Consider the following 24,728-nt stretch of genomic DNA (forward strand, 5'->3'; position numbering starts at 1 on the left):
AGCCTGGCTTTGCTGCCATGAAAAGCGGGGACTGGGCAGTGCAGGCCTTTGTGGCACCAAGGCTTCTAATGCTCCCTATGTGGGAATATAGTGATCCATCAAAATCAGAAATTCCCTGGGTCTCCATAAACACCACCTGGTCTTCCAATCATAGGCCTGGCTGCCTTAAGAGGAAGAACATCCCTTAACTTGGTTGCGGGGGACTTCATCTCGGGGGAAGAGAAGAGCCAAGCTTGTGGAGCCTGTGGCTGTCTGCACCCTCCTGGCTGCGTGAGCTCAGGTAGCACTTGCTCTGCCTTGCAGCTCGTTGGGAATGTTCACATTCAGAGTTCTGTTTGGGGATGGGACTCTTATCCTTAATGTGAGCCTCCTATGGCTGAAGCTAGGGTAGAAAGAGGTCTGTAGTCTCACTCTTGGCTGTGCCTTGTGGCTCCTCCTTGGCATATATTTTCAGTCAAAAATAAAAAGGGTTAATCCCTGTATTATGAAAAAACAAACAAAACCACACCACTAGTTAACTCCTGTTCATCTTTGAGGTCAGAGTTCTAATATCTCTCTCTTAGGGAAGACTTCCCTAACCCTCCAGACTAGGTATAAGCTCTCATAGCCCTATGAAGCTTTCATTCGCAGCAATATATAATTATGCACTTATTTGTGCTTCTTGACTTCATTAGTTTGAATACCCCTACACATTACATTATAAATGCCAAGAGGGCCAGTAATACTAGTTCTTGGTGCAATGCTGATGTATAATGGATACTCAATGATATCTTTATTAATAGATTTTAATTTTCAGGCATTTTAGTTTTACAGAAAATTTGAGCAGATAGATAGTACAGAATTACCATATAATTCCTTGTCTCCCTTCACTCAGTTTCCCCTAGTATGTTGCTTTAGTGTGGTACGTTTGTTAGTGTGATACATTTGTTATAATTAAATGAAACCTATAGTTTACATTAAGGTTCATTCTTTGTATTGTACAGTTCTATGGGTTTTGAGAGATGCATTGTCATGATCCACCATTATAGTATCATTCAGAATAGTTTCACCACCATAAAATCCCATAAGCTTATCCTATTTTTTCCTCCCTCTCTCTTCCCTAACCTCTGGCAACTACTGATCTTTTCCTGTCCTCTATAATGTTGCCTTTTCCAAAATATTGTATTGTTGAATTCATAGAGTATGTAGCCTTTTCAGTCTAGTTTCTTCCATTTAGCAGTATGCATTTAAGTTTCTTCCATGTCTTTTCATGACTTCATAGCTCATTTCTTTTTATCATCTATACTAATAAAAGGGTAATAAACTAATTAGACTGGGAGACCTTCCAGGAGACCTTCCGGACAAAGCCATGGTGGCGGGGCTGAGGCAGAGGTGGTTAGGGGTGATCAGGCCAGGAGGGGAGGGCAGTTGGGGGTGATCAGGCCAGCGGGGGGGGGGCAGTTGGGGGTGAGCAGGCCGGCAGGCAGAGTGGTTAGGGGCAATCAGGCAGGCAGGCAGGTGAGCGGTTAGGAGCCAGCAGTCCTGGATTGCGAGAGGGATGTCCAACTGCCGGCAGTCGGACATCCCCCGAGGGGTCCCAGATTGGAGAGGGTGCAGGCCAGGCTGAGGGACACCCCCCCCCCCCCCCCGTGCACGAATTTCATGCACTGGGCCACTAGTTGAATAATATGCCATTGTATGGATGTACCACAGTTTGTCCATTCACCTATTGAAGAACATGTTTGTTCCTTCTAATTTGGCTACAAACATAAAAAATATATGTAAACATTCACGTGCAAATTTTTGTGTGGACATATTTATTTCTGTAAATACCAAAAAGTGTGATTGCTGGATCAGATGTTAAGACTATACCTAGTCATAAGAAACTGCTGAACTGTCTTCCAAAGTGCTTCCACCATTCTCCAGCAATGATGAGAGTTCCTGTTGTACTACATCTTCACCAACATTTAGTATTGGCAGTATTTTTTATTTTAGCCATTGTAATAGGTGTGTAGTAGAGTTCCACTATTTTAATATTCAATTTAATGATAGGATATCTGGCATAGTTTCTTTGTTAAAAAATATATTTTTATTGATTTCAGAGAGGAAAGGAGAGGGAGAGAGAGATAAAAACAGTAATGATGAAAGAGAATAATTGATTGGCTTTGTACCTCCCACAGGGGATCAAGCTCACAACCCTGGCATGTGCCCTGACTGGGAATCGAACCATGACCTCCTGGTTCATAGGTTGATGCTCAACCACTGAGCCATGCTGCCTGGGCTGGCATATTTTCATATGCTTTATTTGCCTTTTGTATATCTTCTTTGGTGAGGTGTCAGTTCAGGTCTTTTGCCCATTTTTAATCAGGTTGTTTTCTTATTGTTGAGTTTTAAGATTTCTTTGTGTATTTTGGATATAAGTACTTTACTGGATATGTGTTTTGCAAATATTTTCTTCCAATCTTTGGCTTTCTTTTCATTCTCTTAATGGTGTCTTTCACATAGTAAAATTAATTTTCATAAAGTCCAACATCAATTTTTTAAGTCACAGAGCATGGTTTTGGTGTTGCATCTAAAAACAAATTGCCAGGGGGTGGCAATGGTAAGATATGTACACATATAATACCTTAATAAGAAATTTGAAAAAAAATAAATAAAATAATAAAAATAAAATAAAAACAAATTGCCAAACCCAAGTCTTTTATTTTTTTTCTATTTTTTTTATTAAGGTATTATATGTGTACATATCTTACCATTGCCACCCCCCATCCCACTCCCATATATGCCCTCACCCCCCAGAGTTTTGCATCCGTTGGTTATGCTTATATGCATGCATACAAGTCCTTTGAGTGATCTCTTATCTCCCCCACCTCTCCCTAACTTTCCCCCTGTAATTTGACAGTCTCAAACCCAAGTCTTTTAGATTTTCTCCTGTGTTATCTTCTGGAAGTTTTACATGTTGTTTACACTCAGTATTATTTATTAAATATGTTAATGCATGTTAATGGTAGTAGAAATGGATGGATTAATTTGGGTGGGAAGAAGATTATTGGCTCTTTAGATTTCGAAGGCATCAGCATAAAGTTAACAGTTAAAGGCTGTTGGGAACTCATCCAAAGAATTAAGTTGCCACCGAGACCGGTTTGACTCAGTGGATAGAGCGTCGGCCTGCGGACTCAAAGGTCCCGGGTTCGATTCCGGTCAAGGGCATGTACCTTGGTTGCGGGCACATCCCCAGTAGGGGGTGTGCAAGAGGCAGCTGATCGATGTTTCTCTCTCATCGATGTTTCTAGCTTTCTATCCCTCTCTCTTCCTCTCTGTGAAAAATCAATAAAATATATTTAAAAAAAAAAAAGAATTAAGTTGCCAGTTAAGACATAGTTGAGAGAGTCAAGTCAGCTCATCAGAAGGGCATGATTCAGGGTAGACCAAGGGCAAATAGGTCAGAAGAGAGACACAAGGATCGGGTTTATTGATCAGAATTTCAGAAAAGGCAGTCCAGTACCCTGGAGAGCTCCCCCAGGAGCCCATGTTTTGAGAGCCTGGAAGCTTTCATATGTCCCTACCTGATAGCATCTAAATTTTCTAATGGGTGACTGGACCAGACACCTATATCACTGCACTGAGTGAGTTTTAAATAATCTTTTAAATATTACAAGAATAGAAAAATTAGGAAACAGAGAGGAACACAAAGAAGAAAAAAATCTTACCACATAGAGATAACCATTAACTACATTCATTATTAACTGATGACAATTAACTGGTGAAACAAGATCCATAAATGGACCCTATATACTTACTCCTATCTTCCTTTGTCAGCAGTCCTTCAATTACTCCAGATTAATGTGCAAATTTTGTGAAATTAAATTGTAATACTTAAGATTATGTAATTTAATATATTCTGCTTCAGTTATAATTATTATTTATGCCAAGCCTTTCTGCCTGACATGGGAGAGCCAGGAAAGAGCACTAGTAAAGCAAACTGGATCGGAATACGAAGGCTTCTTGGTTAGATGTATAGTTTCCACTTGATACCAGCCCTCTCCTTTCTTGAGCTCCAGGTGCAATTTCAGCTGCCTACTAGACACGCTCATTTTAATATTCCATGGGCACCTTAAACTCAACTTGTTCAGAACTTATTTTATTAGTTTTTCACTCAAATTGTTCCACATCTTTTTTCTATCTTGGTTAATTTCAACAGAAGCCACCTCTAATCTTTGTTAAAATGAAGCAGGGAAGAAAGAAAGGAAAGAGGGAAGAAACACAGGTGTCATTTCTCATCTCAGTAAAGCCATGAATCTCAAAGATTATCCTTAAATCAATTCACTCTTTCACCTATCGCTTCCAATGACGGCTAAGTTTTGTTGACATCTCCTTCGAACTGTCTCTGGAGTCTCTTCTCTTTGTTCAGGCTTTCACCATCATCCACCTGGACAGTTGCAGTGGCCTCTTTATTTGCAGCTTTCCCCTCTTGAATTTAATTTCCACACCACTACAAGATATATTTCTAAAGGATGGATTCATTTTAAAGCCTCTGATGGTTCTTCTAGTTCTACATGGGATCGTGGTTAAAGAGTAATCTCCAGAGTCAAACAAAATTGAATTAAAATATACACTTACTGTTATGTGACTGGACAATTTGCTTATCTTCTCTTTACCTCAGTCATTCTGTAACTTAGGAATAATTTCTTCTACATAAGGTGTTGGGAAGACTAAAGAAAATAACATGTAAAATACTTTTCACACAGCTTAGAAGAGGGCAAACATTCAATGAATGTTATTGTGATGATGATGATGATGATGATGATGATGAAGAATAAACTTCAAACCTCACCTCATGTTAGTGGATTCAAAGTATTTTGGCAGTCCAGAATAGCAACCCTTTCTTTGGGGAAACACTTTCCCTCCAACTTCAATTATGTGTTTCTTGTGGTGGCAATTAATAAAAGACTCCATTTCTTTGACTGCACAATTGAGCATTGATCACCTGAGGATATTTCCATTGATTTTTAGAGAGAGGGGAGAGAGGGGAGGAAAAAAAAGAGAGAGGGAGGTAGGGAGGGTTGGAGGGAGAGAGGGATGGAGAGAAAGAGAAATATCAATGTGAGAAAGAAACATTGATCAGTTGTCTCCTGATCAAACCCACAACCTTTTGATGTACTGGATGACACTTCAACCAACCAAGCCACCCAGCCAGGGCACATTGATCCAATTTTTGTTGAACATAATATCTCCTCTTCTTGCTTGTAACATCTGGTCCAGGTTGGGTATGTGACCCAAGCATAGCCCATCAGAATATTTCCTTGTGATTTATTTATTTATTTATTTATTTAGGCTAGAACTCTAAAGGTGGAGAGTGGAGATGAGGAAAGGAAGTAGAGGAGAAAAATTCCCCTTTTTAAAAAAAAAATATTTTATTGATTTTTTTTTTACATAGAGGAAGGGAGAGGGATAGAGAGTTCGAAATATCAATGAGAGAGAAACATCGATCAGCTGCCTCCTGCTGACCAAGGTACATGCCCTTGACCAGAATCAAACAGTTAGGGCAAAAAATCCCCTTTTCTTAATTACTGGTTCCTATAGTAAAATGTAACTTTGCTGAAATGCTTCCCACTAAGTAGAGAAGGCCAGATGCAGAAGAAGGGACTGAAAACATCATTCAGAGAGAGCAGAAACAAAACAGAGAGAGAGAGAGAGAAATATGGAGGATCCTGATATCTTTCTAATCCCTGTTTCCAGGCAACACCAAAGTAAGGGGTTCTGCCCTTCCAAGGCTTGTTTAGGTTGCAATCATGACCCTAGTAATAAAAATAGTCTTGACTGATACCAATTGTCATAGGAGTCCTCTCACCGTAAGACACAGTCATTTTTCTGTGCTTGTTTTTATCCTTCACCCTAGGTTCTACTAAATGTTTTTCTCATTCCTAGGATAGCTCACACCCTTTACACCTCTATACTTTTGTATTGTATCTTAGTTACTTGCTAATGTCACTGTCTCCAGACTCTAAGCCCTCCAGCCCACTTTGTAGATATGCTTATTAATGCTTGTATCTGTGCCGAACAGTGTATACCACAGTTCTTCACATATAGAACATACTAGAGGCCCGATGTACGAAATTCGTGCAAGAGTAGGCCTTCCATCCCCCGGCTGCTGACACCGGCTTCCCTCTGGCATCCGGGACCCAGGATGGCTTTCCTCCGGCCGCCTGCAGGAACCAGGGACCAGGGCTGGCTTCCCTCTGGCCCCGGCTTTGTCCAGAAGAATGTTCGGTCTAATTAGCATATTACCCTTTTATTATTATAGATGGTCTCTCCACTGACAATGCTTAACATTCTGCCAGTTGGCAAAGGAAAAAATTTAAAGGGACCATATCTATTTTCACAAAGCAAGTAATGAAGTGTAGATTTGGAAGTGATAGGCAATAAATTAATAATGGGCACACTATATTTTAAGGGGTATTATACAGAGTCCAAATTTACTATATATAGTTTTTACAACAAATAAATGGTTTAAAAGCAGGTTCATGCTATATATGGATGTTTAAGCTTTGGATAAAAAGGACAGGAATTTTAACAAATCCTTTTGATTTATTATGGAAACTTTTTTTTTTTTATGTTTCAGATCTATTTCCCTTTTCAGACCAGTGAAAGCAAACTCTGTGAGGACTCAGAATGTCTTTCTTTGATTTCTCTGACTTGTCTGATTATTTGCATTTCTATCTCTGCACAATGAACATTAAAGGTCTTCTTGTACTTTTGCACAAGAGTAATCCTATATAATAAAAGCCTAATATGCAAATTGTCCCCTCGACCAAGAGTTTGACTGCTTGCTGTGATGTGCACTGACCACCAGGGGGTGGCGCGGAACATGGCGGGTGTCAGCTTCGCAGTGCTGGCAGCGGGTGGCAGTGGAGGCAATGCCGGCCCTGATGGGCCCTGACAAGAGCAGGACTGTGATTGGATGGTAGAGCAGGTGAGCCAGTGGTGCCAGGCCAAGGCAGGTGTGAGTGGGGCCCGATCGACCAGAGGTGGTGGGGGTGGGGGCTGCTGCCGAGCTCCCAGGTGCTAAGGGAGCTGGGCGGGGGCTGATGACTCAGGCGGAGGGGGGCACATGGGGCCCAGGGGCCCAGGGGCCCAGGTGCTGCCCAGGGCCCAGAGATCAGCTGGGACCTGCCCTTCCATGCCAGACACTTGCGCTTCGATTGCCGACCAGGCCTAGGGACCGCACCCGGGCATGAATTTCGTGCACCAGGCCTCTAGTAGCTAATAATTGAGAGCTTGTAGGATTATAAATATATTTTATCACTGAAATATGTGACTTTTCAATGATAAAGTTTGAGAATTAGCTAATGTTTTTTTTAATCCTCACCTGAGGATACATTCACTGATTTTATTTATTTTTTATATATATTTTTTTATTGCTTTCAGAGAGGAAGGGAGATAAAGAGATAGAAACATCAATGATGAGAGAGAATCATTGATTGGCTGCCTCCTACATGCGCCCTACTGGAGGGGATCGAGCCTGCAACCTGGGTATATGTCCTTGGCCGGAATCGAACCTGGGACCCTTTAGTCCGCAGGTTGATGCTCTATCTACTGAACCAAACTGGCTAGGGCACATTCACTGATTTTAGAGAGGAAGGGAGAGAGAGAAACATTGATCAGTTGCCTCCTATATGCACTCCTACTGAAGATCAAACCCAAAACCTAGGTATGCGCCCTGACCAGGAATCAAACCTTTTTGTACGGGACGACTCTCCAACCAACTGAGGTACCTGGCCAGGGTAAGAATTACCTAATGTTTTGAAAGTTCTGCTCAAATTTTCATATTTGTCATTTTTGCTTCTGATTATGGAAGAGAATTCAATGTTATTTCTGAGTTCTGTTATATATTAACATATCTAAATTATATTAGTCAGAGTAGACTAAAATATGCTGGGTGGTAGATAACTCCAAATTGCAGTGGCTTAACACATCAAAACTTATTTCTCCAATTGAATATCCACATGCAAAAAAGATGAATACCTCACAGTATACCCCAAACCCCACAATATACTCCAAAATGGATCATACACTTAAAGAGTTAAACCTATAAAAATTTTAGAAGAAAACATAATAGAAAATCTCTATGATCTTGAGTCAAGCCAAGAGTTCTTAGATATGAGATCAAAAGCATAGGGCATTGCACTAGCTGGTTTGGCTCAGTGGATAGAGTGTCAGCCCACAGACTGAAGGGTCCTGGGTTTGATTCCAGTCAAGGGCATGTCCTCGATTGCAGGCTTGGTCAGGGTGTGTGTGGGAGGCAACCAATACATGGGTCTCTCTCACATTGATGTTTCTCTCCGTCTCTCCCCCTCCCTTCCACTCTCTCTAAAAATAAGGAAAAGTATCCTCAGGTGAGGATTAACAACAAATTAAAAAACATTTTTTAAAGTATTATCGCATTAAAAAATAAATTTAATTTCATCAAAATTTTAAAAACTTTGTGCTTCAAAAGATACTATTAAGAAAATGAAAAGATAAGCTATAGACTGGGAGAAAATATTTGCAAATCATGTATTTGATAAAGGACTTGTATTCAGGATATATAAAGAGCTCATAACTTGATAATATGACAAACAGCTCAGTTAAAAAATGGGTAAAAGATTTTAATATATGCTTTACCAAAGAAGATCTAAGAAGAGCTAATAAGCACATGAAAACATGCTTAACATCATTAGCCATTAGGGAAATATATATTGAAATCACAATGCAAAAACCATCTCCCTCCCGTTATAGTGAGTAAAATAAAAAATATAGACAATAACAAGTATGTATTGGTCAGGATGTGGAGGAATAAGAACACTTACACACTGCTTGAATTTTGGAAAAGTGTTCAGCAGTATCCTAAAAAGTTAATCATAAACTTGCCATGCAATGAAGCAATTCCACTTGCAGGAATCTACCCAAGCGAAATAAAAACAAATATCTACACAAAGACTTGCACACAAATGTTCATAGCAGCATTATTTATAATAGCCCCACAACTGGGAACAATGCAAAAATGCATCAATTGGTGAACAGCTAAACAAAATATGGTACATTCATACAATAGAGAACTATTCAGCAATATAAAGGAAAGAACCGACACACGGCGCAACATGGGTGAACCGCAAAAACACTGTTTGGGTGAAAGAAGCCAGAGCACAAGACTATATATTATATGAGTCCATTTATATGGAATGGCCAGAAAACGCAAATCTATTGAAACAGCAGATTGCCTGGGGTTGGGAGTGGGAACAGGATGGACTAAAAATGGGCATACTGACTTATTTTTGGGGTTGTGGAAATGTTCTAAAACTGGATTGTGGTGATGGCTGCACAGCTCTAATCTCTGCTTATTGTCACTTAGGGGCTCAAAGTGACAGATGTTTTATATCAACACATGCTTCCATGGTCACCACAGCAGCGGGGAGGGGACTGTGCCTCTGCCTCTTCAAAATTTTCCTAGGAAGTGGTATCACTTACCCTCCCGTTTTATTGGTAAAAGCAAGTTACATGGCCATGCCTAACTTCAAGGGTGCAAGGGAGTGCTATTTTACTACGCGTCGGGAAGACAGAACAAGCATAATTTCTGTGAACTCTAAGGACTCGCACAGAGATAAATAATAAGAATAAAGGGCACACTTGACTCTGACTGGAGTGATTTTTCTTTGCACTTCTGAGAGACCTGACATTTGTTCTTTCTTCAAGTCCTAATCCTTTGCATGTTGCTTAGTTTAAAAAATGTATAAAACCACAGTAACAGGTATTCTTTGTATATTACTGTGACTCCCTTAATGCCTTTGATCCCCTGAACACCTGGTTTCCTTAAATTAAATGATGGCACTGTTGCAGTCATATGTTTACACAGAAAAACAAGTTTTTTTTTTTTTAAAAATAGGGATCAGTGACTTCTCTAATGTTTAAGGGATTAGACATTAGAATACTTTTGTGTGGCTAAAGAGGTCAAAATTATACCAGTAAATGGAGATTATAGGAAGGCAGATTGTACATCTATATAAGGGAGAATTTTCTAATGATTAAAAACCGCCTCTGAGGTATTGAACTACTGAAGATGTTGAAGTTGAGGCTTGATGACCACTTGAGAGAGACACGGAGAACTTCCACCAAATGTTCTCCCAAACTGATGTTCTATCATTAGGCTTAGCTGCACAGCAAATATGCCTGTTTGTGTAACATCTTTATCTATTTTTGGACTGCACCTACTTTAAGTCAAAACTCTCCTCACCCAAAAGTGTGAAGGGCATTGAGGCCGGATTTATGAAAAATTGTTATAACAGAATTCAGAGAAAGTGAAACTTGAAAAGCAGCAAATAGGCTGAGGCTCTAGTGAGAAGACAGACTTAAAATCCAACTAGGACTATTCGTCAGGAGAAGCAAAAGAGTGGAAGGGTATGACTCAGATATGTTAAATATTTAATGGTGTCGATAAAATGTTTATTTGCTAAATCCTGAGATCAGAGGCTGAGGGAATCCCTTTTGAAATATGAGCAAAGTAAGTTCAGGCCACAAGAGGTGTTTTTGCAGAGAGAGAGAGAGAGAGAGAGAAAGCATGGTATTCATTATCCCTGTGATGTAATATGAGACAAAAGCATAAATCAGTGTACAAAATATTTTGACAAACTTATAAACAAAGGGACCACGCGTGGCTGCTAAGAGGAGCTGGGTTGTATCTAAGTTAGAGAGAGAGAGAGAGACAAGCGTGCACTTTGTCACTTGGGGCCCCTGTCCGCAGCAGTACCCTGGCAGGTCTGCCCTTGCATGAAAAAGTTTGCATTCCCAAAATACACCACTTTGCACGGGATCATCCTCAGGTTTCATCACAATTAGGAACGATTGCAAGGCAGATAAACAGAAAAACCTTTCATCCTCAGTGGGGAAAAAGTCCAAAAATCTTCTATCTAAGCAGCTCCCGATCAGAAGGCATTTGGGGCTGGTCAACCACCGCCGAATCAATGTAATCGTGACCTCCCGGGTCTTCCGCCGGCTGAAGGGAATTCCAGCAGCGCAGGCTTCAGGGTGAAGGCAGAAGAAACGTCAAAGTTTCCTCCACGGAAAGGAAATCGGCCCGGCCAGGTGCAGCGAGCAACGTCCCCATTTCTCCGGAGAAGAATGTGTACACGGGACCCGACGCTCTCCTCCCCCGGAGACGCCACCGACGCAGCGCCGGCGGCCGGGAGCGCAGCGCTCACTATTGTGCTAACCCCGGCGGCGGAAGGACTCGGCCCACCGCAGCATTAAAGAGTCCTTCTTTGTTCGGCGTCGGTTAGGGACGCAGGGCGCGGTGTCCTTCCGCGCTCGCCGCGCAGTCCCCGCCTCCGCGCGGCCCCGCCGGGCTGCCATTCGGCCCCGGAGTCGCTCCGCGCTCCCAGAATGCACCGGCAGTCCGCGGGAAACCAAAATGGCGAAGGGCTGCAGCGGAGCGGGCTGTGTTTGAGGCCGGTGTGAGCACGCTCGCTCTCGCCCCCGTCGCTCGTCCTCAGGACCTCGGTTTGTGCGTGTGCAGGTGCGGGGTGCCCGTTGGGGAGGGCGCCCAGCCAGTGCTCGGACTCGCAGGGGAAGCGCCCACGGGGACGTGATTGGTTTGTTTTTTTTTTCCTGTATGAAGCGGTTGGCACCACTGAAGTGACCGAATGAGGTGAGAGACACTTGGCCCGGGGAACCAGGCTCTTCCGGAGGAGATGGCTGGCGCGGGGGCGGGAGGGAGAGAAGAAAGGAAGCAAGTATAAAAGGGGGAAAGATGGAGGACCGAGGTGGGGGTGGCGGCTGCGGTGTGTGTCTGTGGGTGCCTTGCTTTCGTGTGTGGGATGAAAAGAATGGATGGGAAGGAGTCGTCAGTGGGGAGTTGGGGAACACGGAGACTGGGGGAGGGAGCTGGGCATTGGGGAAGTCGGGTGGAGGAGCCAGACGAGACGTTGAGACGGGGAAACGGTGTTTGGAGGGGGCAGGAAGGAACCTGGGGGGGCAGCCGGCGGTTGGAGGGGCAGGAGGAACCCGGCGATGAAGGGGAGGGGACCTGAGGGGAGGAGTCGCTGGGAAACGGGGGCTGAGAGAGAGGTGGGGTGCCAAGTGAAGGGGCTGCCTGGGACGGGAGGGCGGTGGGGTGGTGTGGCATTGGAGTAAGGGGGTGCAGTAGAAGGGCAGGATGGACTCGGGGATAAGGGGAACGCGAAGGGGAGCCGGGGAGCAAACCCTGAAAGCTTTAAAGGGAAGAAGTGCCAGTGTGAGATGGGGAAGAGGTCCCCTTAGGCTTGGGGCACACCAACCATCGGAGACAGTTGTTCTGTGTAATTACACCTGCCTCAGAGTCCTGCTCGCATGGATGTGGATTTGTATTACTGATTCATTTTTTACAACGGAGGTCATTGTGGTTTGAGGGATTTTTGACTATAATGTGCCAAGATTTCTTAACATATTTTGGTAGTGCCAGAACTCTCAACTCTGTGTGTTTCACAGTCTGGCATCCTCGGTTGCTAGAATTTTTGTTTGGAAGCAACTAGAGGGAACAGATGGATTTATCGGGGTGATGGGACGAACAGTGAGGGTTCGTGAACAATGGGAAAAAAGGATATGGAATGTTATTCTATTCCTCAAAAGCATTTAACTTTAGTTAAAGGTAGAACCTATTTACTAATTTAGATGTGAAAAGCCTAGGTAGGTCTGTGTATAACGTAAGAAAGTATGTGAGGTCAGTGCATAACTAGAAATATGTAAATAGTGCCTGGTTTAATTTGTCTCCAGATGCTCCGGTAGTAGTAACTTTCTCCTTCAGATTGATTCCATGTGACCCTGCTGTGTACCTTGCCTACAGGCTGGTTTCAATTTCCATGTTTTCATTCTCTCTCTAGAATTCCTTTTTTTTTTTTGCAGTGGATTACAAAGACAGTGAATTTAAAAGTATTTAATGTGGCCAAAGCAAATACTTAAATCCTTAAGTGACCTTTTTAAAGGTTTGAAATGCTTTAATTGGAGCCATTTTGACTTAAAGTTTTAGGTACTCAGTAGTTTTGGCAAGGAAAGAGTTGATTTTAAATTTCTTAACATAGAGCATCCTATTGTTGATATTTAGAATGTTATTCACACTGCAAGCATTTGCAGCGATAGCTTGAGAGGGGATACAAGGCAAACTTTTTTGTTGTTTTTAGGTTCCTTAATTTAAAAAAAAATGTATAATTCACATTTTCAATGTGCTCACCTTCAGTTTCTTTTAAGGTACTAAAAATATTCTAAAATATTTGAATTTAGAGTGCACCTGTTTCCTGATATTGCGTATCATGTTAATGGGCATTAACGGAAATCTATACCTATTAGGATGAAAGCACACACAATTTTAGAACTAGAAGTGCAGAAATGAACTTTTTTTTCTGATGAAACAAAATATATTTAATACTCCTTTTAAGTGTGCCTGTTGCCTCAGAGCTCAGTTTGGAAAGGGATTTTATTCTGTATATTTGCTATGGGTGTTTTGATGTCATGGTTTATAAATATACCTTTTTATTAGATCCTTGACTGAAAGGTTAATTTATTCAATTTATATTTCATCATAATCTTTACATCTGACTTTAGGAAACTGGCAGTATAGTGATAATCTATTTTAACGTATGGGAAATTTGCCTCTGAGGCGTTGCCATTGCCATCTGTAGCTTGGTGGTTCTGAAAGTAAAATTTGCTGTTTGAGTTAGTCTAAACTTCTACAAATGCTATTCCTTGTTTGATATTTTTATGCTTTGTTTCTACTGTTTTCCAGGATTTGTTTATTGATACAGTTTAACAACCCCAAATTGGAATGTGGAAGTTTCCCTGTGGGTGTTTTTATGTATTAGGAGTACTCTACAATAGAACTTTCTGCACTGAATGATCTTTATTTGCTCTACCTATTATGGTTGCCAATAGCCACTGTGGATGTTGAACACTAGAAACTGAATTTATAATTTAGTTTAATTAATTATTAGGTGAGGCTGAGAACTTTATTTATTTGTTTACTTATTTATTTATTTTAATCCTCATCTAAGGTCATGGTTAGAGAGAAGAAAGGAGAGAGAGAGAGAGAGAGAGAGAGAGACAGAGAGACAGAGAGACAGAGAGAGAGATATCAATGTGAGAGAGAAACATCTATTGGTTGTCTTCGGTACATGCCCTGACCAGGGATTGAACCCTCAACCTAGGCATGTGCCCCAACTGGGAATCAAACCTGCAACCAACTGAGCCACTCGGCCAGGGCTGAGAACCGAATTTATAATTTAATTAAAACTAAAATTTGAGTCCGACCAGTGTGGCTCAGTGGTTGAGTGTCGACCAATGAACCAGGAGGCCGCAGTTCGATTTCCAGTCAGGGCACATGCTCGGTTTGTGGGCTCAATCTCCAGGAGGGGGTGTGCAGGAGACAGTCAATCAATGACTCTCATCATTGATGCTTCTCTCTTTCTCTCTCTCTCCCTCTCTGAAAATCATTAAAAATATATTTAAAAACAAAACTAAAATGGACAGCACAATGTTAAGGGTTATTGTACCCATTGATTAGGAATTTGCACATCCATTAACCATGGAAACCATCTTTTAACTAAGGAGGTTGAAATTCTCTTTGTACATTTTTAAGATAAAGTCTTTTTCATTTTTGCCACACATCATATCTTCTGTCATATATCTGTTTTCATAAAACATTACAAAAGAATAATGAAGATAGCAACTTCTCTGGTCTTTTTAAGAGATCTAAGATTCTGTTTCTTTTGTTGAAAAACAGTAAAAATGGATGTTAGGAAAGTTTATATTTAAAAATTTTACTTTGTTATTTTGACACATAAGTTAACAACTTTTTGAAAATTTCAAACATATACAAAGAAAACGCAAATAGTATAATGACCTTTTTTTGTGCCCAGGCTTATTTCATCAATACCTCTACTCATTCCTCCATTTTACTCCATGTTTTCTATTTTAAAGTTTTTCTAAGGTAAAATTTACACATATTGAAATGCACAAATCTTTTTTTAAAACATATTTTGATTTCAGAGAGGAAGGAAGAGGGAAAGAGAGATAGAAACATCATTGATGAGAGAGAATCATTGATTTGCTGCCTCCTGCACACACCCCCACTGGGGATCTGTGTTTATATTTTGCCTATTCTGAACATTTCATATAAGTGGGATAATATAATTTTTGGCCTTTTGTGACTGGCTTTTTTCACTTAGCATAGTGTTTTAAGGTACATCCATGTTGTAGCATGTGTTTATACTTCATTCCTGTTTATGACCGAAATATATTTCATACTGCATTTAGTTTATTCATTAGTTGATTGCCATTTGGTTTGTTTTTACTTTTTGGCTATAATAAATAATGATATGAACATTTGTGTACAGAGTTTGTGTGAACATGTGTTTCCATTTCTCTTGGTGGAATAGCTGGGTCAGATAATACCTCTGTGTTTAACATTTTGAGGAATTGCCAAACAGTTGAGAGAGGGAGAGAGGGGAACATCGATGTGAGAGACACACACATAGATTGGCCTGTACCCAGCCGGTCCAGGGGAATGAACTGACAATCCAGATATGTGCCCTTGACCGGAATTGAACCTGAGACGCTCTAACCATAGTATGCCAGACAGGGCTTTTCAATTTTTTAAAAAAGAACTTTAAATTTTATTTTTCAATTACAGTTTACATTTAATATTATTTTGTATTAGTTTCAGGTGTACAGCATAGTGGTTAGAGAGTCATATACTTTACAAGGTGTTCCCCCTGATATTTCCAGTACCCACTTGGCCCCATACATAGTTATCGTAATATTATTGACCTAAGCTGCACTTTACTTCCCTGTGACTCCTTTGTAACTACCTGTTTGTACTTAATCCCTTTACCTCTTTCACCCAGTCCCCCAAGTCCCTTTCCCTCTGGCAATCACCAGTCTGTTCTTGTGTCTGAGTCTTTCAATTTTGTTTGTTCATTTATTTTGTTCTTTAGATTCCACATGCAAGTCGGATAATACAGTATTTGTATTATCTGTATTTGTATTACCTTCTCTGACTGACTTATTTCACTTAGCATAATACCCTCTAGGTTCATTCACGCTGTCACAAATGGTGATTTCGTTCTTTTTTTATGGCCGAATAACATTCTGTTGTATGTATGTATCACAGATTTTTTTATCCACTCATCTGTTGATGGACACTTGGGTTGCTTCCCAAGTATCCCGACTTTGAACAACTGGTGGTTGACATTTAGAGAAGCTGAGAACTCAAGAAGAGGAGCAGGTTTGGAATGGAAGATTATGAGCTCACTTTTGGACCTGAGGAATTTGAGTTGGTTGTGGAAAATCCAAACTGAGATGTTCAGTAATAATTAAATATAAAGGGAAGACATTTGTGAAGCTATAAATTTAGAAGCTAATAACTGATAGATGCAATAGAAACTATAGAGTGAATAGATTCATACACTGAGAGTATGTGGAGTGAAAAAAGGTCTGAGCATAATCCTTGTAGAATAGAAAATTTTCAAGGACAGGCAGAAAAAGCACTACCAAAGATACTGAGAAGTAATCAGAGATCTAGAAGGAAAACCAGAAGGGTGTGTCCTAATGGAAGCCAATGGAAGAATGTTGAGAGGAAGGAGTGATCAGCCACTACAATGCTGCTGAGAGTGCAGGTCAGACTAAAGTTCATTGTATTTAGCAGTAAGGAAGTCATTTGTGACCTGCTGAGAGCAGTTTTAAACTTATGAGTTCTTATTAAAACACTAGAGGCCCTTTGCACAAAATTTGTGCACTTGGGCGGAGGGGAGGGTCCCCCCAGCCAGGCCTGTGCCCTCTCGGAGTCCAGGAGCCCTTGGGGGATATCTGAATGATGGCTTACGCCTGCTCCTTGAGAGAAGTGGGCCTAAGCCAGCAGTTGGACATCCTTAGTGCTGCTGTGGAGGTGGGAGAGACTCCCACCACCACCGCTGCACTTGCCAGCTGTGAGCCCAGCTTCTGGCTGAGAGGTCCTCCCCCTGTGGGAGCACATTGACCACCAGGGGGCAGCTCCTGCGTTGAGTGTCTGCCCCCTGGTGGTCAGTGCACGTCATAGTGACCAGTCATTTGCCATTCGGTCGATATGCATATTAGCCTTTTATTATATAGGACTAGAGGCCCGACGCACGGAATTCATGCAAGAGTAGACCTTCATTCCCTTGGCTGCCGGCAATGGCTTCCCTCTGGCACTTGGGACCCAGGCTTCCCTCTGGCCGCCAGCAGGCACCTGGGACCCGGGCTTCCCTCACAGCCCCAGCTTTGTTTGGAAGGTCATCCGAAAGACAGCTGGTCTAATTAGCATATTACACTTTTATTATTATAGATAACTATGAACTATATAGAGGAAAGACTAATAATAGACATGATTTTCATACTTGACAAATATTTTAGTAGTTTCAATCACATTTAAAATCGGTGATTAATAATGTAGTTCTAAAGGAACTTTGTAGTGTGGGAACCTTGTGGACTACTAGATGTTTTATAAAATTGCATTTAGGTGTTGTGAGATAGAGAATTCTCCTTTCAGGGACATGTTTAAGCAGAGGCTAGATGAGCATCTTATTTAGGGACTAGTGACCCGGTACACGAAATTCATGCACATTAAAAGGGGATTAATTAGAGGAAATAATTTAATATTGCTATTTGCCCTTTCTCTATAATAGAAGTATCAAGAGATGAAAGAAAATTAGTAAAATGTATATGAAAACCTTCCTCCTGTCAGAGTCTGGGGCTTACCACAGGACCCAGAGTCAAGTCCCCGCCCACCCACATGCACCTCAAAATCGCGTGAGACCCAGTTCGGCTGGCCCCCCCACCCCCCATTGGGCTAGATCCAGACCTGACCAGTCCCACCCTTGTCAAGTCCTGCTGGGAAGGGGGCGTAGCCTCAGGTCCCCTGGCCCAGCACCAGGATGGGGGGTGTGGCCTGAGGTCCCCCAACCCAGACCGGGGCGGGAGGCGTGCCTTGAGGTCCTCTGTCATGCCCCGCCAGGTCAGGGACATGGCCTGAGATCCCCTGTCAAGTCCTGCTGGGTGGGGGGCATGGCCTGAGGTTCCCCGTCAAGCCCCGCCAGGCGGGGGGGTGCAGCCTCAGGTCCCTCGGCCCAGCACTGGGAGGGGGGCGCAGCCTCAGGTCCCCCGTCAAGCCCCGCTGGGCGGGGGCGCGGCCTGAGTTCCCCAGACCCAGCACTAGGGGTGCACCTTGAGGTCCCTCGTCAAGCCCCGCTGGGTGTGGGACACGGCCTGAGGTCCCCTGTCAAGCCCAGCCAGGCAGGGGGGCGCAGCCTCAGGTCCCCTGACCTGGTGCTGGGGCGGGGGGTGCGGCCTGAGGTCCCCTGTCAAGCCTCACCTGGTGGGGGGCATGGCCTGAGGTCCCCTGGCCTGGCACTGGGGTGGAGGAAGCATCCTGAGGTTCCCTAGCCCAGCACCAGGATGGGAAGTGCACCTTGAGGTCCCTCGTCAAGCCCTGCCGGGTGGGGGGCGTGGCCTCAGGTCCCCTGGCCTGGCACTGGGGCGGGGGGTGTGGCCTGAGGTCCCCCAGCCTGACGCCCTGGGGGTACAGTCTGAGGTCCCCTGTCAAGCCCTGCCGGGTGGGGGGCGCAACTTGAGGTCCCCTGTCAAGCCCCATGGGGGTGGGGGAGGACTTAGCCTCAGGTCCCTGCTGATTGCTGGTTGTGCAGCTATCTTTGTAACAGAGTGACGGTCAATTAGCATATTCCCTCTTTATTAGAGGGATATTATAAGAAGCCATTTTCCCACATTAGCTAGAAAGTAAGTGACCTTCCAGGTACTTTCTAAAACTAAAATAAGATTTAGGTTATAATGAAAACAATGGGCACTTTTTCCATTAGGTTAATGATGAGAATTGTCTAGGGGATAGAATCTTCCCAAAGTCGTTTCTCCTGAGTGTCCTTTTTTCCATTTTTCTCTAAATTTCAGTTCTTTTCCATTTTTGACAGTTGTTTAAATCCATCACTTAGATTTTTCTTTCCCTAAAACAGGCTGAAGATATATGTTGTCATCTCAGTGTTATTGATGTTCATTATAGAGGAATAAATAAAAGTGGTTATTTGCAAAGATCTAAGAAATTAAGAACATTTTTTATAGTATTTCTAGTGCAGTGGTTCGTAAACTTTTTGGTTTCAGGACCAGATTACACTCTTAATTATTGACTACCACAAGAAGTTTTATGTGGGTTATCTCTATCAATATTTACTGTATTAGGAATTAAAATAGAAACTTAAAATAGAAAAAGTACATATGTGTATATACCATAAGTCTTCAGAGCGAAATCATCACATGTTTAGCCTCAATATGCCATTCTACACTTTTGGGAGAATGAGAGTGAAAAAGGTAAATAATGTCTTAGTATTATTTTGAAACTAGCTATGACCTTGTAGGTCTCTAGGAACCATACCTCAAGACTTGCTAGTCTAGTCCACTGTTTCTTTGGGGAGTTATGGTTATTTCATGCATTGCAGCATAGTTAAAATTCCTGGCTTCTTTTTAAGCAATTTTTTTGGGGGGCGTTGGGGGTTTCTTCATAGAACAAATTTGAGACTCTCAGACATAAACTGCTTCTACTTGCTCTCTTCAAGTATACCAATTTAAGTATTAATGCACCCTTCCTCACATCAGAAGAAATGTACTTTCTCTGATTCAAGGCTAGTCTTTCCCTTATATTTAAGAATCTATTTCTTTGACTTGTATTTTCAGTTACCTTTTGATACTTTCCTTTCATATTAGAAATATGGTCAAGACTTTTCCTAGTTAAAAACACAGCAAAAGCCATTTATTTATCTTACCTTATATCATCTAGATGTATGTAGATGAGCTCCTTGAAAAAAGTTTCAACTCCTTCAGCTCCCATTTAAAGTATTATTAATACAAACATTTTTCTATTCATACAATCATAGAAAATTTAAATTAAAAAACTTCATATCACCCAGACAACATGGATGGGCTTTGAGGACATTATGATTAAGAGAAATAAGTCAGACAAAGAAAGACATATACTGTATGATTTTACTTTCATGTAGAATCAAAAACAACAACCAAGAAAAACCTGAGCTCAGACGCAGAAAATAGATTGGTGATTGCCAGAGTAGGGGGAGTGGTGACAGTGCTGATAAAATGGTTAAAGGGGGTCAAAAAGTACAAACTTCAGTTATAAAATAGTTATGTAAATATAATGTATAGCATGGTGACTATCCTATTAATAAAAGCCTGTGACGCCCTCATGCTGTGACGCCCTCACGCAATAACAAGCAATCACCAGGAGGCTGCGTGCACAGCAGGTGCACATGAGTGGGCAGGGCTGTGTGCGTGGGTGGGCGGGGGCTTGACACTATGGCTTGCGCGGTGAGGCCGGGGGTTCCTTGGCTCCGGCCTACCTCTTTGGGGCAATCCATCAAGGAGCCCCGGATGGGTGGGCGGGGCCTACCTCTTTGGGGCGATGGATTGCAGGGCTCCTGCACTGTGAGAGACATCCCCCCCCCCCCCAGTGCACGAATTTTGTGCACCGGACCTCTAATAGTTTATAATGCTGTTTTACATAGTTAAAAGTTGCTAAGAGTAAATCTTAAAAGTTCTCATCACAAGAAATAAATTTGTAGCTGGTGATAGAGGTTAGCAAGACTTATTAGTCCTGGCTTGTGTTGCTAAGTGGTTAGATTGTTGGCCCATGCTCAGAAGGGTCAAGGGTTAGATTCCCAGTCAAGGGCATATACCTGGGTTGCAGGCTCCATCATACCCTGATTAGGGCTTGTGCAGGATGCAACCAATTGATGTGCCTCTACATTGACCTTCTCTTTCCCTCCCTCCCTGCACTCCCTCCCTGCCCTCCCTCCCACTCTTAACATCCTTGGACTTATTATGCTGATGTTTATGTAATACTAGAGGCCTGGTGCACGAAATTCGTGCATGGGTGCGGTCCCTAGGCCTGGCCAGTGATCGAAGCATGAACTTCTGGTGTGGAAGGGCAGGTACCAGCTGACCCCTGGGCCCCTGGGACCCTGCACTCACCCCTCCACCTGAGTCACAGCGCCCAATCCCCATGTGGAGATGTGATGTGCACCCCCAGCCCGTGGCGTTCGGCTCCTGCTTGATTCCTGTGTCTGTCTCTTTCAGAAGGAAAGATAAAATAATCCTGTTGAAATGTGCTAGGACCAAGCATCCCTTATTTTGTGATTTATTAGAATGTAAACATAGAGCAGAGTTAAACACTGGTTTATAGGATAAATGCTCTTATTTTCCTTCAAGTAAGGTACTGATTATATTGTACACTTCTATGTATCTATATACTTACTAGAGGCCTGGTGCACAAAATTCGTGCACTGGCGGGGAGGTCCCTCAGCTCGCCTGCATCCTCTCGCAGTCTGGGATGGGGAGCAGGCCTAAGCCAGCAGTCGGACATCCCTGTTGTAGTCCAGGACCCCTTGCTCCTTACTACTCACCTGTTCGCTGCTTCTTACCGCTTGACTCGCTGTTCCTTCCTTAGTGCTACTGTGGAGGTGGGAGAGGCTCCTGCCACCACCACTGCACTAACCAGCCGTGAGCCTGGCTTCTGGCTGATCGGCGCTCCCTCTGTGGGAGCACACTGACCACCATGGGGCAACTCCTGCATTGAGCATCTGCCCCCTGGTGGTCAGTGCGCATCATAGCAACCAGTTGTTCTGCCATTTGGTCGATTTGCATATTAGACTTTTATTATGTAGGATACAATTATAGACTCATTATGTAGTACCCCTGAAGCTAATGTAATGTTATATGTCATTTATAGTTCAATTAAAATATATTAAATAGCAAAATAAATAAAAAGATGCTATAGAAATCTATTTTTGGAAATCTAGATATGGAAAGATGTTTCTAATATGTTTTTAAAATTAAAAATAAGGCATGTTGCAGAGCAGTATGCAAAGTTGACATTTTTATAAATGAAAATATACACATGGATCAAAAAATTTTTTTCTCCTCTGAAATATATCTGTGTTGAGAGCTTTTTTTATTTGTTTGTTATTAATCATCACCTGAGGATATTTTTTTCCATCAGTTTTAGAGAGAGTGGGAGGGAAGGAGAGGGAAACATCGATGCGAGAGAGAGACATTGATTGGTTGTCTCTGGCATGTGTCCTCACAGGGCCAGGGATTGAACCTTCAACTCAGGTATATGTCCTTGACTGGGAATTGAACCCATGACCCTTCAGTGTGCAGGCCGGAGCTCTAACGGCCAGGGTAGAGGCCTTTTTTTGTTGTTGTTAATCCTCACCCAAGGATATTTTTCCATTGATTTTTAGAGAGAGTGGAAGGGAAGGGTGGGGAAGAGACAGAGAAAGAGAGAAACAGACACATCCATTGGTTACCTCCTGCACATCCACCCAGGTACATGCCATTGACTGGAAATCGAACTCAGGATTCCTCAGTCCCCAGGCCAACACTTTATCCACTGAGCCAAACCGGTTAGAGCGAAAGCCTCGTGTATATTTTACATTTCCTAGATCATTCACAGCCCTACCTCCACCCCTTGGAGTGAAACACCCATCAGCTGCCTCCAACAGGCCCCCTACTAGGGATTGAGTGGCAACCTGGGCATGTGCCCTGACTGGGAATCCAACCTGCAGCCTTTTGGTGCACAGGTGATGCCCAACCAGTGGAGCCACACGGGCCAGGCCTGGGGACATTTTCATTGACTTATTTTTCCAGTTCAATAAAAGGTTTTTATGTATATTTAATATGCAGGAGCTCACTTTTGGGCTCTGAATGTTTCTTTAAATTCTCTTTTGTTCCCTGGATTGTTTCCTTTGGAGTCTATAGTCTTGGTCTTTGTCTTTTATATTGTAGTTTTTTTCAATTTTTGTTAAATCAGGAGGCAATACCTGCTTGGGTACATGGCTTGGTAGACTTTAATTTAGGATGAAATGTGGGCAGCTAGCTCCCTTTTATTTCCCATGATGCCACAATGTGAAAGGCTTACTTTGGGATACCTGCAATTATTCATCCTTCTTAGCTTTCAGATACTTTTCTTATTAGTTGAATCTTTTTTTCTTTCTTTTCTTCTGGGGTCAGCTGCTGGTCATATTAATGATGTTAGACATAGAGGAGGCCTCCAATTCTTGAGATGCTACGGATGAATGGTGGCATCTCAGAAACGTTGGGAAATAGATTTAAAAATAGTTCCTTCCTGTCCTGAGTGGTGTAGCTCAGTGGATAGAGCCTGAGCCTGTGATTCCTGGTCAAAGACACTGGTTGGGACACAGGAGGCAACCAATCATGTGTCTCTCTCACATAGATATTTCTCTCTCTTCTCCTGTGTCCCTCCCTCCCTTCCACTCCCTCTAAAAGTCAATGGAAAAAAGATCCTTGGGTGAGGATTAACAACAAAAATAAAAATAAATGAAAATTGTTCCTTCCCCATCCTCAAAAAAGGAGGGAAGGGAGCCCTGGCCAGGTAGCTCAGCTGGTTAGATTTTCATCCTGACATGCCCAGGTTGTGGGTTCCATCCTTGGTCAGGGCACATACAAAAATCAACCAACAATATACAAATAAGTGGAACAACAAATTGATGTTCCTTTCCCTCTCTCTGCCCCGCATTCCTCTTTTTCCCTTCCTCCTTTCTCTCTCTCTAAAAAAAAAAAAAGGCGGAGGGAAAGAGAGGAAATGAAAGATGAACTAATGCTGTGGTAAATTGCTGTTATTAATGAGGATTTTCAGGATCATTGGGCCATGGTGGAAAAAAGAAAGATTGAAAATATTTGTTTATAAGATAAGCTCCAGACAAAGCCCTTTATAGTCTGTTTCTTGACAACCTCATCTCATAGGAATAATGAGAAATAATGAATTATCATGATTGGAGTATTAGGTAGTGGGAATGAGGATTGTTTGAGAGGTTAGTTTGTGAAAACATTTTATATTTTGAAGGGTTTTAGACTTTATTCTTTTGTTGTCAAATGTGTTTCCTAAACTATGTTTTTTGCCATATCTGATATCATCTCTATTTACTTACTGTTTCTGTATATTAACTTGAAATTGACTCAGTTAGCTTTATTCTAAGCAACAACCATCCATTTAGGATTCAATATATATTTAGTACACATTAAAGTAATTACCTAAAATGAAAAATGTTTTCTTCCAAGGTACTTATTAACAACTGTTTAAGAAACACTATTTCATCAAATAAAGATGCCATCACTTGCAAGATGTAACATTATTTATGTATCACTAAGAAAGAAAAAACCCTACTAATTAAGCTGCGATACATGCTTATCATGTAGAATTTTCATTTTATACTGATTGAAAGACGGTTTTTATCTATCATTCTTGTACAAATATAAAAAGAATAGATGAAGTACGCAGTGGTCGGCAAACTCATTAGTCAACAGAGCCAAATATCAACAGTACAACGATTGAAATTTCTTTTGAGAGCCAAATTTTTTAAACTTCTTCTAACGCTACTTCTTCAAAATAGACTTGCCCAGGCCGTGATATTTTGTGGAAGAGCCACACTCAAGGGGCCAAAGAGCCGCATGTGGCTCGCGAGCCACAGTTTGCCGACCACGGGATTAAGGTATTCCAAGAACTTCTTTCTATTAAAAGTCTGCTTCTTTTGAATCACTTAAAAAAAAAGAACAGCTTTAATGAGATATTTCATATGCCATTATAATTCACCCTTTTAACGTATACAATTCAGTGGGTTAAAATTTTTTTTTTTTTT

General features: G+C 42.1%; 1 protein-coding gene across 2 annotated transcripts in view; it reads left to right on the forward strand.

Moving 5' to 3' along the window:
- Positions 1 to 11,299: 11,299 nt before the first annotated feature.
- MTF2 (metal response element binding transcription factor 2) overlaps positions 11,300 to 24,728 on the forward strand; it is a 65,739-nt gene continuing 52,310 nt past the window's right edge. Inside the window, exons 1-2 of one of the 2 annotated variants that reach the window (XM_054721367.1) lie at positions 11,300 to 11,527; positions 11,630 to 11,659. In XM_054721367.1, the coding sequence (XP_054577342.1) occupies positions 11,655 to 11,659 (5 nt within the window). In that variant the 5' untranslated portion in view covers positions 11,300 to 11,527; positions 11,630 to 11,654. Of the gene's footprint in view, positions 11,660 to 24,728 lie in introns of both variants that reach the window. The other variant, XR_008557069.1, reaches the window with a different exon arrangement.

The sequence above is a fragment of the Eptesicus fuscus genome, chromosome 9 (genome assembly GCF_027574615.1).
Source record: "Eptesicus fuscus isolate TK198812 chromosome 9, DD_ASM_mEF_20220401, whole genome shotgun sequence".
In the NCBI taxonomy this organism is placed as follows: domain Eukaryota; kingdom Metazoa; phylum Chordata; class Mammalia; order Chiroptera; family Vespertilionidae; genus Eptesicus; species Eptesicus fuscus.